The sequence below is a fragment of the Strix uralensis genome, chromosome 4 (genome assembly GCF_047716275.1).
Source record: "Strix uralensis isolate ZFMK-TIS-50842 chromosome 4, bStrUra1, whole genome shotgun sequence".
NCBI classification, from domain to species: domain Eukaryota; kingdom Metazoa; phylum Chordata; class Aves; order Strigiformes; family Strigidae; genus Strix; species Strix uralensis.
The window spans coordinates 97,982,118-97,998,940 of NC_133975.1; the positions used below are offsets into that span (position 1 = coordinate 97,982,118).

Genomic DNA, 16,823 nt, shown 5'->3' on the forward strand with positions numbered 1-16,823 from the left:
ATTCTTTAAAATGTTGCCTTGCTACAAAAGGTGGGCAAGTCCTGGCCAAGGAAATGGTAAAATATGTCACTGTCCATGAAGTAGTTGTCACCTATGTTTAAGGGAGACTCATCCAGCAGGAGTATAAACAAGAGATAACAAAAATTGTGAGGAAACCAAAGATCCAGTCATATGAAAGTATTAAGGTTACTTATTCCAGAAAAGTGAAACTTAAGAGGGAATAGAATTCTTCTTTATAAATAGGTGACACTGTTGGCACACATGAAAAAACTAGAAATATATATACACATTTAAGCTGAAAAACTGAAGGAAGATTACTAGATCAATGGATTGGTACCTTGACAAAAGCAGCAGAGGAAAAGATATAATTAGCTTTAAAATTGGACTTCATTTCAAAACAGATTCAATGACTCAAAAAGTTCTTTCCAGTTCTATGTTCCTGTGATACATAAATAAATGTTTCCACATTAAATGAAAGCAAATGCAAGGCTGATTTAAGTAAAGATACTTCAGATGGATGCTGTGTGGTAAAAATAAAGGCAGAAACAGCAAACAAACAGAAAGACTGGAAAGTCTTAGTGACTTTACAAGTCTGGAAAAGAACCTATGAAGATGAACTTTGGGAAGCAATGACAAGAATTTCGGTGTTCTCAGCAAAGTATCTTTACCTTTTTGTTGCATTCCTCCTATTCAAGAGGATGGGGCCTTGCTCTTTTTTGAGTGTAGATTCCACTTTGAAGTTTTTCTTTTCCACAAAAAACACTTACTTATTTGTAATTTTCCATCAAGAACAAGCAAACTCCTTTTAAGACTCAATTTTGGCAAGCCATGCATGTCAAAATGAATAAAAAGCCTGCCATTTCTTAAAATTTCTTGAATTTTTTATGACCTCAAGCAACAAGAGACACTCTGTTTTTTACAGTCTCAGGTAGAGCTAAAGGAGAAATATGTACAAACTGGTATCTCAGCCTCTCTTTTGAATCTTGCCTTGTGAATATTTACTATTAATGCATACTCACAGTGACTGAATATAAATACTCTTTGGCTCCCTAGTCAAACCTTACCTCATACTTACTTTTTTTTTTTTTGATCACTATGGTATTGCTATCCTTCTTGTCACACCAAAAAAAAAAAAAAAAAATCCACCTCAATAGGATAATTGCACCTTAGTCGTTTCCCTTTTCCTGCTTATCACATTAAATAACTCTTTTACAACTCATCCCTCCTTTAGCTGCCATCCCTTTAATCAAGAAAATTCCTGTTTCTGATAAATTTGTGGTACTAATCGCAAATGCCCATCTACAAAATATTCAAGTTTGGGGTGTTTTTTTTGTTTTGGTTGGGGGGGTCATCTACCATCTCCCACAGATGAAATTTCCCTAGAGATGTAACCCACTACCGGGCTAAAACACAAACCCAGGTTTTAATCACGGTTTTGCTTGAGATGGTTTAAGATCATTCTCTCAAGTTTGGCCATCGTTAGATCACTGGACTGAAAATACTACTCAAAGTGTAGTATAAGGAGTGGTTGTTACACTGGTTTAATATTGAATCGTTGTTTCACAAGCAAATCTTTATATAAACATACAAATTGCATTTCTGATTAGTTTTGGTTGTTCAATATATCGCATTAGATCGCCCTTTTTGATTCTGCAAGCTTTCATGTTTAGCACATTTGCCTTCCAACTAATTACTATTTAGCAACAGTGCACTGTCATTACATGTAGCTACCCAGGAGTGACCCTTACACATAGCTGTAACATTTTATTAAGTTCTACTTATGAACATTACACTAAGTTGCAAATAACTGAAGCCAAGGCCTGAAGCTGGTGATCCAAGCACAGCTAGTAGTCACGAGAGCCATGCAAACTATGCATATACTAGACAGAAAGTAACCAGAGTGAACAGCAATTGCTCTACATATATAATATTGTAACAGGAGAAGAAATACTTAGGAAGGAGCAGGTGTTGCCGTTGCTTCAGACCACTATTTTAGGACAGCAGCACAACATTGTCTAAGGCAACGTTTCTGCAAACACTGTAATTCTTCACCTTGTGTACCCCCCCACATGCTTACATGATAATGCACAGTTATCCCACAATCAAACCACTAACCTTGCATCTGATCAGTATGAAAAAGTACAGAACCCACCAACATTTAAAGAAACCAAACAATGGTTATGTGTGCCAAGAACCCCAGGTACATAAATCTCTGCTTGAACAAAAGGAGATAGAAGTTACCCTTGAGATGACACCTCAACCACCAAAGCAAATAGCACCTGAACAGTGACATGATCTGATGGGGGCTAACTCAGCACTGCTAAAAGCTCACCACCTTTGCCGTGTTTATACACTATACCTACTTTTCAGTAAATAATAACCATGTCTTTGCCTCTGTACTCTGCAGCTGCAGACTTCTATTGTAACAACTGCAAGCTCCAGTTTACAGTGAAGACACCTGGCTCAAGAAATGGTAGGAAGAGAAATCAAGAGTACACAGAAGTTGGTAACTGAATCTGCCATTCTGAGACAGCTAAATTACACAGCTAACTGATAGAGTGTTTCCCTACAGTGTGATGGAGATGCGAGGGATGCACAAAAATAGAGAAGTTGGATTTTGTTAACTGATGTTGCCTGGAAGTAGCCTGAGGTCAGGATAATCTTCCCCCAATTCCTATGTTATTACTGACTTCTGTCACTACTGATCCTGTCTGGTTTTTTAAATAAAGAAAAGGAAACACAGATGTGAAAAAGAAAAGTAGTACACAGATTAGGATAAAGTTAGATTGCATGAACACATGACAGGGCTATGCAATTATATGTTTAATTTTCTAAACAGCATTAGAAACATTACACTGATGTCACAGATTACCTATAACAGAATATCACCACTATCATCTTTTGGCCATCTTTTTTTTTTTCTTGAAGATTTTGCCTCCCATTTTCTATGTTGTGGTGAACGCATTTCACCCTTTAGAATGTTGTGATTTGTGATTCTAAATGTTCTTTGTATCGTTAAGGATAGGAAAGGTCACATTAGCACTCTAACTGGCAAGTTAAGCCTTATATGCAGACCCTTACTTAGTGAATGATGTCATTTAAGTCTTAGGTTAACCTTGAGAGAACCTGACTTAGGAAAATCCCAGGCAAGAAAAAAATGGATAAGTCTTTCTAACAAATACAAACTTCTGTCATGAAATGAAAGTTACACGCTCAGAATGAATCTAGAATCTTCCATACTATCAAGCTTCCTGAATTTCAAGTTAATCATGAAAGAGACTGTACTTCCTGATTCAGTTTCTCTCAAAGTTGGTGTTTTCTCAGTAACAAGGCACGAGTGGATACAACTTTACAGCTTATTGCTTGTGCAGTGGTATGAAGAAATCGGAACTATACTCTGGTTAGCAGTAAAAGGTCATTAATGACAGCTTCTGTAATTTAGCTGCTAGGTAGGGCATTCACAGCGAGTCATCAAATTGTGGTCTTTCAAAGCAAAAGTGAGCAAAAGCCTGAGTAAGAAAAACATTTTCTCTTCTGATAAAATTCTCTTTCTTAATGAAGTAAATTATTTAACATTATCAATATATTTTCATAAGTGGAAAGTTTAAATGCAGGTGATAAACTACTTTTTTCCTGCTTGAGGAAACTCATTATTGTGTAACAACTTAGCGATTAGAATGTATTCCATACTGGAGGAACAATCTGGCTGTTTAAGCAGTGTTTACAACAAATGACACATCATACCAAGTTCTTCTTTTAGACGTCACCATTTGTTTATGTCTAGCTAATTTAGTAGCTGCTATATGCGCCTCAACTTTCACAATCATATGAGCATACCATACCGTATAGTTAATTTTGTGCATAAAGGAGATGGGGAGCAAAATGTGTAACAAACAATTCTGAAACTTAGGCTGATTTGCATGAGTAAAGCAAAGCAGTTCTTCATCAAGCCAAGTTTGATATTCTAAACTCTTACTATTTCATGCATTAAACTGAAGTAACAATGGATGAATGTTCACATCACTGGCAAAGAATATAATCCCACATCCCATACCCCTGTCCAGTAACACCATTATATGCACTTCTATGAAACCAACTTTGGACAGTAAGTTTGTCTTTTCAGTGCTGCATAAAAACCATTGTTTCAAAACTGTAAGGGTGGGGAAAAAAGTCCTATAGTAGATGCTGAATTTTTCTTCTCTTGTAAAACACAGATTTATAAGATGCTTCTATTATTGAAGCTTTTTTTTGTTTAGTGCTATGACAGTTGATTTCATTATTCATTATCAATTTCTTTAAAGGATTGTAATTGCAGAAGGTTCACTAAAATTGCTAGATTTCAGTTTAACAAGGCTTAATTGGAACTTTTATAATAATAATCAATGATCACTGATTTCAGGTTTTGCTTAAGTGTTAGTATTGAAGTACCACTCAGTATTCAAGCACACAACTATTTTACCCACTCACAGGACGGAGTTACGTTAAAGACGGGGAAAATTTAATATTACCTAAGACAGCCACCTAAGATCCAGTATAGCAAGTAGAGAAAACTCTTGACATTTTTGAAAGAAACACATTTGGTTTTTTTACATTGTATTTAAAAAAAAAAAATAAAAAAACATCTAACTTCACAGTTGAAACACCTGGGTGATTCAGCCATCAAAAGTGATAGCCAACAGTGCTAGTCAACATCAGCCACTCCCTGTAACTTCACCTATACCAGATTACCTACAACTATTTCCAGACATGGTAATAAAGTAACAAAAATAAATGATGATCACAAAGGCTGAATTCCACATTATTCAGGCAGGACCATTTCCAAGAGATCTGCAAAACCTCGCTAAGGAAGCAAGTAAGGAGTCTTAAATTCAGTCTACAGCAACTCACAACTCTTACAGAAAAGGTTTAGGGTCTGCAAATTAGAAAGTTAATATTGTTATATGCATTTTAGAAACCTCAGTCATTAATTCTAATGTACGTAAACAGCACATAAAATAAAGGGAAAAATGCAAAGTTGGCACATATTAATATAACCACGCTTTACTTCTCACAGACAGTGACTGATCAGGAAATCAAATCTTATTAATCCCCATCAGCACTTTTTCCTGTGATGGTCAACATGTATGCAGCAAAGAATCTTTTGTCCTGTGAATGTTCTGCATGGAAAGGTTACCTGGTTACAAAAGTGCAGGCATGACATAGATGATCCAGTTGAGGTCTTCCAAATTCTAAAACCCACCTTTCCCAGTTTTGGCTACATATGAACTATAAAGTCTGTTGACTTTGATCTTTTGGAAAGTGCAACAGAACTGGATATGCTAGGTTATGCTAGTAGCTTGGAGTATAATACTGACAGTTTGGTTCTGTTAGTTTGTTTTTTAAATCAGAATGTTAACTGTGTACTGACTGTATCAACATTTCTATATACATTATCAAACAGCTTCTGAATTCTACAAACTACTGACATTAAGTATCTTTAATATGTTGCAGGTGTACAGGTCTTCTGGGCACTTTTCATATACAGAAGAGATGAGACAGTGCAAACAATGAACTTCAGAGGAAGTCTTGAGAGATGGAAGTCATTTGGCCCTAAGCATTTTAGTGAATCATCTGAGGCATTTTAGTATATATTCTAAGCTTGATGATCCTTGTACTCCCATTTGTACATGGTACAGCTGATGCAATTTGAAAGCATGTTAAATCTTCAGTGTTTTAAATTAGTTCTGCATCTGCTGCTAAACAGCTGTTTCGAGTCTCTGAATTGAAATTCTACTGTTTGTACAAGTAATTTATAAAGGTTTTTATTTAAGTTGCAGGTTCTTTATATTATATTGTTACTGGGAAGCATTCAAGTTCTTGCAATTGGGTCAAGGGAAGTTGGTTTTCTGGTACAAGGTACTGGAGAATCTGTTTGAGTGCTGAAGTAGTTGAAATGCTCAAGATTATCAGAGATGTTTGTGGTGGACTAAAACCAGCTCAGACATGTGCTGACTACTCGTCTTTCTGAGAAACTAGCACTAGCTTGTTTACATAAAAGTCTAGTAGAAGGAAAAAACCCAATGTTACTACTGAATCTTTCACCTTATGTTGCTGTTGTCTCTACTATGGCTTCTATTGATGAAGCTGCCACTCCTCACAACAGACATGGTGTGCCCAAAGAGAGAACTGGAAAAGAGAGGTTACCTGATCAACAGACTGGTCATCAGCTCCTAGTTACAGCTGAACCACACTTGTTAAGACTGAGAGTTGACTGTCAGCAGGTGCACGATGACTGACAAACGCATGGATGTATGCATCATACTGCACATGAGACATTACCAAAAGCAGATCTAGGAGGGGCGGGGAAATAAAAAAAAAAATCCATTTTCCTGTAGTTTTTATAATTCCTATGCATATACCAATCTTGAACTATTTTAGACACACTCTGAGGATGTCACATATTTGCCAACTGTGCTTCAGAACACCACTGTAATTTTCAGGAAGAAGGTTTCCAAAAGTTACCCAAGCGAATTAAATATTTAGGAGGAAAAAGTCTTCTGCAATTAGAACACACATTCATTTTAAGTAATGTCTGGTACGCAATTTTAAATCTTCAATGCACTAAAAGCGCTACATTCTAGTAACTCATAAACATAATTAATGGTCTGGTGACTTTTTAATGACATTAAAGACAGAATGTTAAATTTAAAATTTCTACATTGAGCAAATAAATCAAAATATTCATTGAGGCATACATTAATGACTCATGTTTTCTTTCTGAATCTTTTAAACTGTGTTTATGTTAGCAATTGTTCTCTTAAATTGAGATGATAATTTTACTGTCTACAGAGGTCTGTGCTTATTATATATCTGCACTGTTATTATGTGCCATTTGGGAAAATATGTGTTTCATGAATGAAGAAATGAATGACTTTAAACTAGTGTCCTGAGATTGAATTCAATATATTCTAAATAACTGTGTGACAAATTTATTTTTCTTCTCCTCCCTGCCCGCAACTCTGTTTTAATTTTTGGAATCTGTATCTAATGCACCTGGCAGCATTTGGCTGTGTGGTCACAGCACTGCCATGGGAACTGAGAAAGAAGCAATATTCACAGCTGGATGTCAACATGAATCATACCCAGTTAGCATGGCAGGGGATTAGAAAAAAGGCACAGAGATCAGGCAACCCACTTACTGCATTCTATAAAAACGTGGGAACATCACTAGCAAACTCACTGTTTATTACTGAAGATATTAAATCCCCTTCAGACACCAAAAAGCAGAGCTTGAGCAGAAGACAAATCCCCACAACAGCCACCATTGGGGCTAGGGGGAAACAGGGAAATGTATGCTTGGAGTATTTTGGAGTATTAATTTAGGATTATTGCATGGTCACAAATCCTATCAAAAAGGCTTTTAACTCACTAACATTCTAAGGTGAAACTGACTTTTTTCTTGATTGTAACAAGTTAGATGTTATTTCAGCAGACCTGCATTGACACTGATACCCAAACCCACCCCCCTCCCCTCCCCACCCCACCCCCCCCCCCCCCAAAAAAAGGAAAAGAAACTGACAAGGAGTTAGATCTATCCTAGGAGTTAAATTGATCATGACTATAATCTTGCAATTATTTTGTAACAATACACTGTATTTACAGTATTGTAATACATGCACTGATTTCTTTTTGAAATAGCTTTTTTTTTTTTTTTAATTTAAGCTGTAGAAAGAAGCAGTAGCAAAGCACGATGCTGAGTTCATGTAGTGCAATGTTGCTTTGTTTTTAATTGGTGTAGACTGGACCAATAAGAAGCAGCTTGCAAAAGTGCAACTCATTACATATAAATACATATGTCCCGTATATATCCCATGTATATATCATATGACATATTTACATATACATCATACATACATGTACTACCATTACATATGCAGTGTTGTACAATGCATCTCTGAACATTACTATTCTATGTCCTTGTAGGAAAAAATAGGTTTACATTCTATTCTGTAGATTCATAAAAAAAAAAAAAAAAAAAAAAAAAAAAGAAAGGTATCAGAGAAACAGACCAAACAACTTTCCAACAGCAGCCTGGAATGTCAGGACCTTTAGAAGCATGTCCCTAACTCAGCTACCTTCAATTTGATAGAGAGAAATCAGCCTTCACCTCTGACTAGTCATGATGCAAGTCTTCACTGTCCACCTGTTCTATCTGCAAAAGCTCTATTTGCCTTTTCTCCTCTCTGCCCCCCCTTTACCTGACAAAGTCTTTCAACACACTATCACCTAGCAAATGCATTTTTCCCAGAATATTTATTAAAGTGGTTTTTTCCTCATGACACCAGCAAATCCACTTTATAATTATTTCTGTAACTAGAACGTAAAAATTACTACCTAACAACATGCTGGATATCATTTCACTGCCTTCTCATATGTGCTGGATATCATTTCACTGCCTTCTCATATGCCCTTTTCACCTTTCACTGTTATCTTTTCTCTTATTTTAACTGGAAGCTTTTGGTGGTGTAAACATTCCACTTGTTCTGTATTTGTACCACAAGCTGGGAACAGACCTCAAGATCATAACTCAGAGAATGAAAGACCCAAGTATATCAAAACAAATCATGTGAAGTTCTATCAAATTATAAGGCAGCTGTGGCTACACCACTTACCTCTCTTTTCCTCAACCTTATATACCTTATTTATTTAATTATTTATTCTGCACCTATAAAATTCTAACCATTAAATAAACTTCAAACAACTTTCATTATATTAAACATACCAAACTACTTGTGTTTCTCTTTTAATCTAAACATAGTGCAATTTTCCCAAAGAACTATTCCTTGCCAAGAGCCTGAAATACCCGCTTAAATGAGATTATTTCACCCCAAAAGAGAAATTGTTACAAATGAATTGAATAACTCTGATACAGACATCAAGCCACTACTCCAGTGCATCCATAGCTAAAAAACAGACACGCTATACAGTCTGAAGGCATGACTGTTGTGTTCATAGTATGGTAGAGCATTTGTTTAAAATTCTATCTTGAAAAAGGGTAGCAATTAATAGCAGATCTTACTTTTATTTCATCAAAAATAAACACTCACAGTGCACTACAGTATATGATACACTGGAAAATCTGTCATATTGTAAATCTACCTTATGATATTACCAAGACCTTCGGTAAGGAAATAGTCCTAGGCAAACAACAAGAGTAAACCATCTGTTTTGCATATAGTGACAAACTGGACAAACCTATTCATAAAGTTGCACACATGCAGGGAGTAAAAGTGGCAATTCAATGGGTGAAAATAAACAAAGAAGAATGCTACAAGTTCTAAGAAACTTAATTCAGGATAAATTCATAAAATTAAGTATGATTTCCATGGTAGAAACTAAAAGACAATAAGGCAAGGAGAGTGATTGCAAGTAGCTATACTGGTGATAGCCTTAAGTTTAAGAAGCAAAAAGAAATCTATTTAAAAGACTTCTCTTTAAACAGAGTGGAAGAGACACGGTGAACTTTTTGTTTGTTGTACAATTTTTTTTCTTCTTAGGAGACTTAGAAGTATGTACTGCTATACAATTGTTAGAAATTATTGCAATAGGATCAGAAGGGGGAGATTTAATGCACAGAGATAAATAGATACATAAACATTTAATTCAAAAATCACTTAAGCTCCTAATACACACCAGTTTTCAGAAGCAACTCAAGTTTTATACAGCATTATTCTTCCTTTCTTTTTATCCTTTTTGTAAAAGGCATTGACTGACTAATCGACAAGTACAGTATCATGAATTGCAGTACATTTCAGTGACAACAGAAAAAATGTCCTAATTAATTTGAAAACAATACCACAGAACACACTCAGAAGCATGCAGTACCTGCACCAGCTCCCTTAAAAGGGACTTCAGGAAAATTCCACCAATGTGATCTTAAGGCATTCCTTAGCCTTTATGACTTTCACTATATATAAATTTCTATATTGCTTTTATATACTCTCATACACAACTCACTAAGAACAATTTCCATATTTTCCCAGTTTTTAATTAACCACTGCTAAAAAATTCTCCCTAGAAATATCTTCCATTATTGTCTGACATTTGTCTGGTATATCTGTTTGCAAATATTTATCTGGTGAGCATTATACAGTAGATATTCACACTTTACTGAATCAAGCCACAGAGGTCAGTGTTACAGAATATCAGCATGCAGTTCATAGCATAACTGTTAGATATTAAGTTGGACTATTAAGGACAAATTATTTTAATGTTTCCTTTTCACACATTCTGTGTTATGTCAGTAGGGATACACCACTAGGGACACAGGTTTGATAAAACAACATGTATTAAAAGCATCTAAAGAAGAACTGGTTTTATGCCACACTAAATCTGCATAATCTGAAGTGCTTTAATACAACTCCTAAAATAATAAAAAAGACATGATATAATCACATTTTATATTTATATTTGGCAACAGTAAAAATGATTGAATAAAGAAAATCTAACTCTTAGAATATGAACTGTCAGGTATAGTATAACTGAGATAACTTCCCATCTCATTTGTAACATCTGAACAGTAGAAGAGCTCATTTTCAAGCAATATAAATAGGACAGTGTATTCACATACAGAAGTGTATGAGCCACCCAACTGTCTTGATTCTGATCATTTAACACACAAATGATCAAAAACATACCTGAAAAAAGAATCTGTAAACTCACTGTGTAAATCTATGTACATGGACTAGATCTTGAAAAAAATTAAATCCGAATATTCTTTTCTAGGTCTTTATAATAACAGTACCTTGCTATTTAAGTATAACAGATAACTACACTCGGTCTATGACAGAAAACAACTTCTCACTCCTGTTTGCAATAGTGATTGGAGAAGTTTATCGGAACACTTAAAATTAGGTCATTGAGACAAGCTGTTAAAGGAGCAAAAGTCAAAGAAGAATCAATTGTTAAGGCCCTTGTCACTCAGAGGAATGAAGAGTTTGTAACCAGCTGGGCAGAGTCACGCATACACAGACACACGCACAAATGCATACACACAGTAACACCCATGCACACCAACACACACTCTGTTCAGATCCATGGAAAACAAGTCCAAACTTTGACTAATGTGTCATGAGTCATCACCAAAAAAAAAAGGTTTCTTTGTATTAAAATAAGTAAAAACACTTTCCATGAATGCAATGAATTTCAGGAAAACTAACAAAGCAATACACCTATTAACTAATGTTACCACCATAATTTGGACTGTAAAATGGCAAACAACTCTGACATGCTTCATGACAAATACATTTAAACTGCTCCTATGCTTTGGGCAGGGGCATGACTCCTCCCAGTCACGCTCTCTGCTAGCAAGTGACTACATAGCTTTTCTCTTCCTCCATCAGAAATACCTATCTGCTCCAAGGCATCATCTGATATTTATTTGGCAGAAGTGGGAATGACAGAGAACTTGGGTATAATTTCCAGAGAGGAGAGGGCTTTGTCAATTTGTCACAGTAGTAAAGTCCCAGTAGCTAGGAAAGGCTCGAATGAGAACGCTCATTCACATTGCCAAGGGCAACAGGGTTCCCTCTATATCCCTCAATATGTTATCTCAAAACAGCATGGGTTAACATATGGGTTCTCACTTAATGCTACATAAACATTATTTTTATTAATTTCTCATACCTTAGGAAGGGGTAACAAGCAAACAACAGGGGAAAGCCATCCAAAAAACAACCATTACCAGGGCAGGAAACTAAGAAATAGCAGTATTGCATATTAGACACATGTAACAAGTGTTTTGTTTCTCCCTTCCATACACAGCACACAAGTAGACACACACACACACTGAATATCCAGAGTCAAATCCAGATGAAAGCCACCAGAAAACTAGAGAAAAAAATTCCAAGCATTATTACAGAAACAATACATCAAAGATTTCATATCAAAGACACAGCAGCAGGGTAGCAGTGCAAGAAAAAACTGTGTGTATTTATTTATTTATTTATATTCACACTGAATTTACAAATCAGGGAAAAATTAGGAAAGGAAATTACACTGTATTAGTAACACCATCCTGTAAATGGTATCACTGCGCATAAAGAGTCATGCAAGAACTGGGACTTACTTGAACTAAGTACTGAAGACATACTACTACTACTACTACAGTGATGACAATAAAAGTGTTCTTCTCCTCTCTGGAAGTTGTTCCTAAGGTTTTTGCCATTCCCACTGCTGACAAATTAATCAAATAAGATAAATTTGGAACAGAAAGTGATAGTGAAAAGCTTTCCATCGAAGTTTATAAATACGCCCACAAGTTTACTGCTTCCAAGAAACAAATACAGGTATCATTTTTATGCATTCCCGAGCTTCTAGCCCTTCTATGAGAGCAGAGAGCCTAAAAATGAGGCACAAAACTACGCAGTAACTTAGATCTGGAAGAAAAACAAAAACAAGAAAATCATAGCCAACAAAAAATGGGGGACAAAGGGAAAGTTTCCATTTAAGGAAGCAAAAATCAATTTTTCTAGACTTTTAAGAGTTAATTCTCCTGCTCTTTCAAAAAATACTGTAGGATATTTTTGGATCAAAAGAGATTTAATCTTATTTTGTACCTCACCAAGAAAGATTTATCTCTGAGAATCTAAAATATGCTAGAGCAATTCTGTCTACAGACTCAAAAATAAGAATATGGAGATCAACAGTTCCAAAGGAAGATTCAGCTACACAAGCCTGGGAAACACTCACTAGCAATTCAAATTCCCAGAAAACATTTTGATCTGGAGAAGATCCTGATAGAACAACAATTTCCCTGGAAGAGTTCTAAAAGTCTACTGCACTCCGTGTTTGTATGTACAAAGAGTGTTTAGGCAGCAGTAAAAGCTGTAAGTAATAAATACTGAAGGCTTACATCACTGTAGCACTCTGTACCTAATAAACGGTTCCTTTCTCAGTATATTGTGAAAGAACAATTGATCCCTTCTCCACGAGGTGAGGGAAGTTATAATGGAGAGGAGACAGCATTAACCAATATGATTGTTCAACAGCAAGGAGAAGCTGGAGCTTCCAAGACAGAAATCTAGTCCTTCCCCCCCGCAAAAAAAAGATTCCCTAACACCAAGTAGAAAGAACACTTCTGCATTGTCTCGCTTTTGTGGTTTCCATTTTCAGCTCCCACTTCTATTTAGCACTTTATTTTACCTGTTGGAATGAAGTGCAATAGAGTTCTACTAGCATAAGAATGGGTCACAGCAGCAGAAATTGCCATTTCAGGTAGTACACACAGGCTATTTACGAATAGGCAAAGCTCCTCACTTCATCACTGAGAAAGATCATTCAGCCAAGGCAACATCTTAGAAAGTGAAAGAATGAAGGACATTCATTTAAAGCTCTGGTCTGGGCTAAAAGCACCTTCTCCTAAAGGCTGAGTAATCTACTAAACTATGTAATATAGATACCTCTAAAAAGTAGAGTGGAGCAAAAGGATGTTGGAAAGAATACTTCACTATGATTATCCATTTCCCTCCCCCTATGAAATGCCCCCAGGCTTAAAAGTGCTAATGACACTTCATCACACCTAAACAATTTACATAAGCAGCAGCAGCTGCCATCACCACTCTCCAGTCTTTAATTCCCAGAAATAAATATTCCCAACCTCCCAGAAATCAGCCTTGTAATTTCCTACTTTGGGCACTTAGCATGTTTTATTTTAGAGACTTATCTTTTTAAAGTTGTATCAACTCTAGAGGAGATGGTTTCTGGAACATTATTTGTGATGAATGCAAAGCGAAGATAGTATAGAAAGAAGAGGGAATACACACATCAATAGCAGTTTTTTCATGCTAGTTACACAACAACACACTCTTAGTCATGCAAGATAAAAATAATGAGACACACAAGATGACAGATGAAAAGGATCTTATTCTCTTCCCAAAAATTAATGCATGAACACTACTTGCTTAAAAGTCCAAATTGGTTGTCATACTAGATTTGTGTAAAGCTTTAGGAAAGAATGGTGTGAGGGCTCTTTATAGAAAATTACACCAAGTGAAGGCTATTTCACTAATTAACACCCCCTCCCAAAGAAATCCTTCTCTCCTTTTAAAATAAGCTTCTTTTAAGCAGAGAAAAGACCCCAAACATTTGCAGAACCCCGACTTCAACATCTGTTGGTATTCCCTACACACACAAGTGTGCTTGTGTGAGCATGTTTATCAGAAGAGGTCATCAAGGGCTTGCTTGGTTTATTCATCATTTTAAGGCTCTCCTATTTGCAAAGCTTCTGTTAATGTCAGTGAAATCTAACCTAGACAGAAGTTTCAGAGGTCAGATATTTGGCATGCTACATTTAGAAACCCAAGTACAAAGTTGACGAGGACGCTTCAAACACAGGGGATTACAGCGGAAATAGGTCTCCTTATACCAAACTGGCTATTGAACAGATTCAAGGAAGAACACACTGAGACTGCCTGATGCTATTAAAGCTCATATTCTTGCTTTATTTTTTCCACTGACTAAATCAATTCTCCCATTTGGCAAAGCCCAGCACAGAAATAACACTTTATTTTTAATACAACAGAAAAGGAATAGACATGAGACATAAAATCATGTACTACATGACCTATAAAAAGCAGATACTTACAGTTCGTAGGAACTGTATTTCATCTTCCCCTCCTTCACCCCCTTCAGCCATGGCTCTTGAGGAGTCAGCTCTGCTGAGACTCTGATCGTCTCCACCGTCAGCTCACTGCGCTAGGTACAGCTCCTCTTCTCCTATCAGTATTAGCATATAGCTAATCCACAGCCATATAGGGAGCTCAGCTAACTCCACTGCACTGCAGACTGTCAGTCAACCCCCTCACTGCCAGAGCCAACTGCGCTGCTTTTCCAGCTCCTAGCAAGCAATTCTTTTCCTTTTCTCTCTCCCCTGGAGGCAAAAAAACCCCTACTGTTAAGGTATTGCAGGAAGCATTATATGCACCACTAGGTGTTGATTTTTTTTTTCCCCCCAGATACTGTCTGGTCAAAACAGCAATAATGGTGAAGTGTTAATGAAAGCAGAGCTTGCGCTTCCATTTTCACAGATCAGGGTACCCAATTTTGCACTGAAATGTATCAAATTCAGCAACTCTGAACCTACTGATTTGTGCAGGAGAAGGATGTAAATCAGATGATCACAGGACAAGCTGATTTTGACAGCAGATATTTTCAGCTTGCTTACAATAACTTCCGTTTCTTGCTTCTCTGCATAAGCAGCTGCAAATCTGATTTCCAAGATGACTTAATGATCTGAACCTACCATGTGTAGTTATTTGTGCTACCTTTACAAATGGTATTTATACATATATCCCAAGGACTGCAAGGTTTTTATTTGCACTTTTGCAGAGCTGCATTGGAATATATATAGAGGATGATACAAATTTATTTCAAAACCTATAAATCACAGTTATGTTAAAATAAAATTTAAAATAACTTTAAACTCTAGTTAAACAATGACAAAATTTGTGATTAATGGAAATTGCTGGGTTTTACTTAAATACTAGCAAATGAGCAAGAAGAAAAATAGATCAACTCCAGAACAAAATTTACTTAAGTGAAGGGAGAAAAAGAGAAAGGACACAAGGAAACAGGAGAAGAGAGCACAGGGGAGGCTTTAGCCAGCCAGTTCACTACATGATCTTGCATTTTGTGGTAGGGTTGCAACCACAGCCTACCCATACATTCCACCCTCGAGAAGCACTACCCAAACTTGTGCTGTCTGTATTTACATCGATACATACCCTCACAGAGTACCATACGTATACAGACTTTTCCACAGTAAAAGCATGGGGGTTTTTTACAAATGAAAAACATAGGCATGAGAATAAGAATAATTTTCTTGGGGTCACAAGGACAAGTGTACCACAGTGAAAACTGAAACTAGATTCTGTATGTCCACAAGCTAATACGTTTATACACAACTGGACATGGAACCCAATACACACTGCCCTCCCCACCCCTCAGCTCCCCAAAATAATAGTATTCGATTTTTCGCTAATTAAACATAAACATGAGCCAAACAATGAGATGCCCATTAGTTTCTCTCCTTGAAGTGCAAAATCCTTTGAAAAATTTTTCTGTTTCACTCCCTCTTACTACTCTGAGAAACTCTGTCCAAAAAATAATAACAATCCCATCGCTCAGCAACAGGCAATTTCAGGCCAAAAGCAACTCAGAAGCTTCTTGCTGACACTCATACAAGCTAGCCCTGCCACTCCAGCCACTCCCCTTTTCCCATCCTGTAGTTTTTGTTGGTTGCTGTGAGCAAGAAAAAGATACCTCTCTGCAAGACAAAGGCAATGCAACAGAAAACTATTTCTCCGAAGTGCTAGAAAACTGATTTGGGTGGTGTTCTGAACATCCAGTTTTGTGTTTGGTTTTTGTGGTGTTTTTTTACTACAGCCATCTTTGAATGAGTGTTTTATGCCTTCCCTCATCAATACAAAGAACAAAACTTAACAGATCTTCCTCAACGGAATATAGGTATTAAAAAAAAAAAAAAAAAAAATCGGAGGAGTGGGGAAAACTTGCATGAAGTCAAAGCATGCCACTTAGTGTTTTTACTGAAAAACAGATCAGGCAGAGAGGCCTAGACGATACATGCTTATCCATACATTTATATTTAGAATGGATTTGATACAGGTATTGCATGGCAAAATCTACACCTAAGGACAGCTTTTCTGTAATGTCTGACATGAAACAACCTTTCAAGAATACTACTGTACTTCGAAAGATTGTAAACAAGAAATACCTAAAAACCTGAGAAAATAAGCATAATTCTCATACAAAGTACAAGCACTCTA

General features: G+C 36.4%; 1 protein-coding gene across 1 annotated transcript in view; it reads right to left on the minus strand.

Moving 5' to 3' along the window:
* RYR3 (ryanodine receptor 3) overlaps window positions 1–14,679 on the minus strand; it is a 265,038-nt gene extending 250,359 nt beyond the window's left edge. The window contains exon 1 of the mRNA XM_074868153.1: window positions 14,624–14,679. Within this exon, the coding sequence (XP_074724254.1) occupies window positions 14,624–14,674 (51 nt within the window). The 5' untranslated portion in view covers window positions 14,675–14,679. The remainder of the gene's footprint in view (window positions 1–14,623) is intronic.
* Window positions 14,680–16,823: the final 2,144 nt, after the last annotated feature.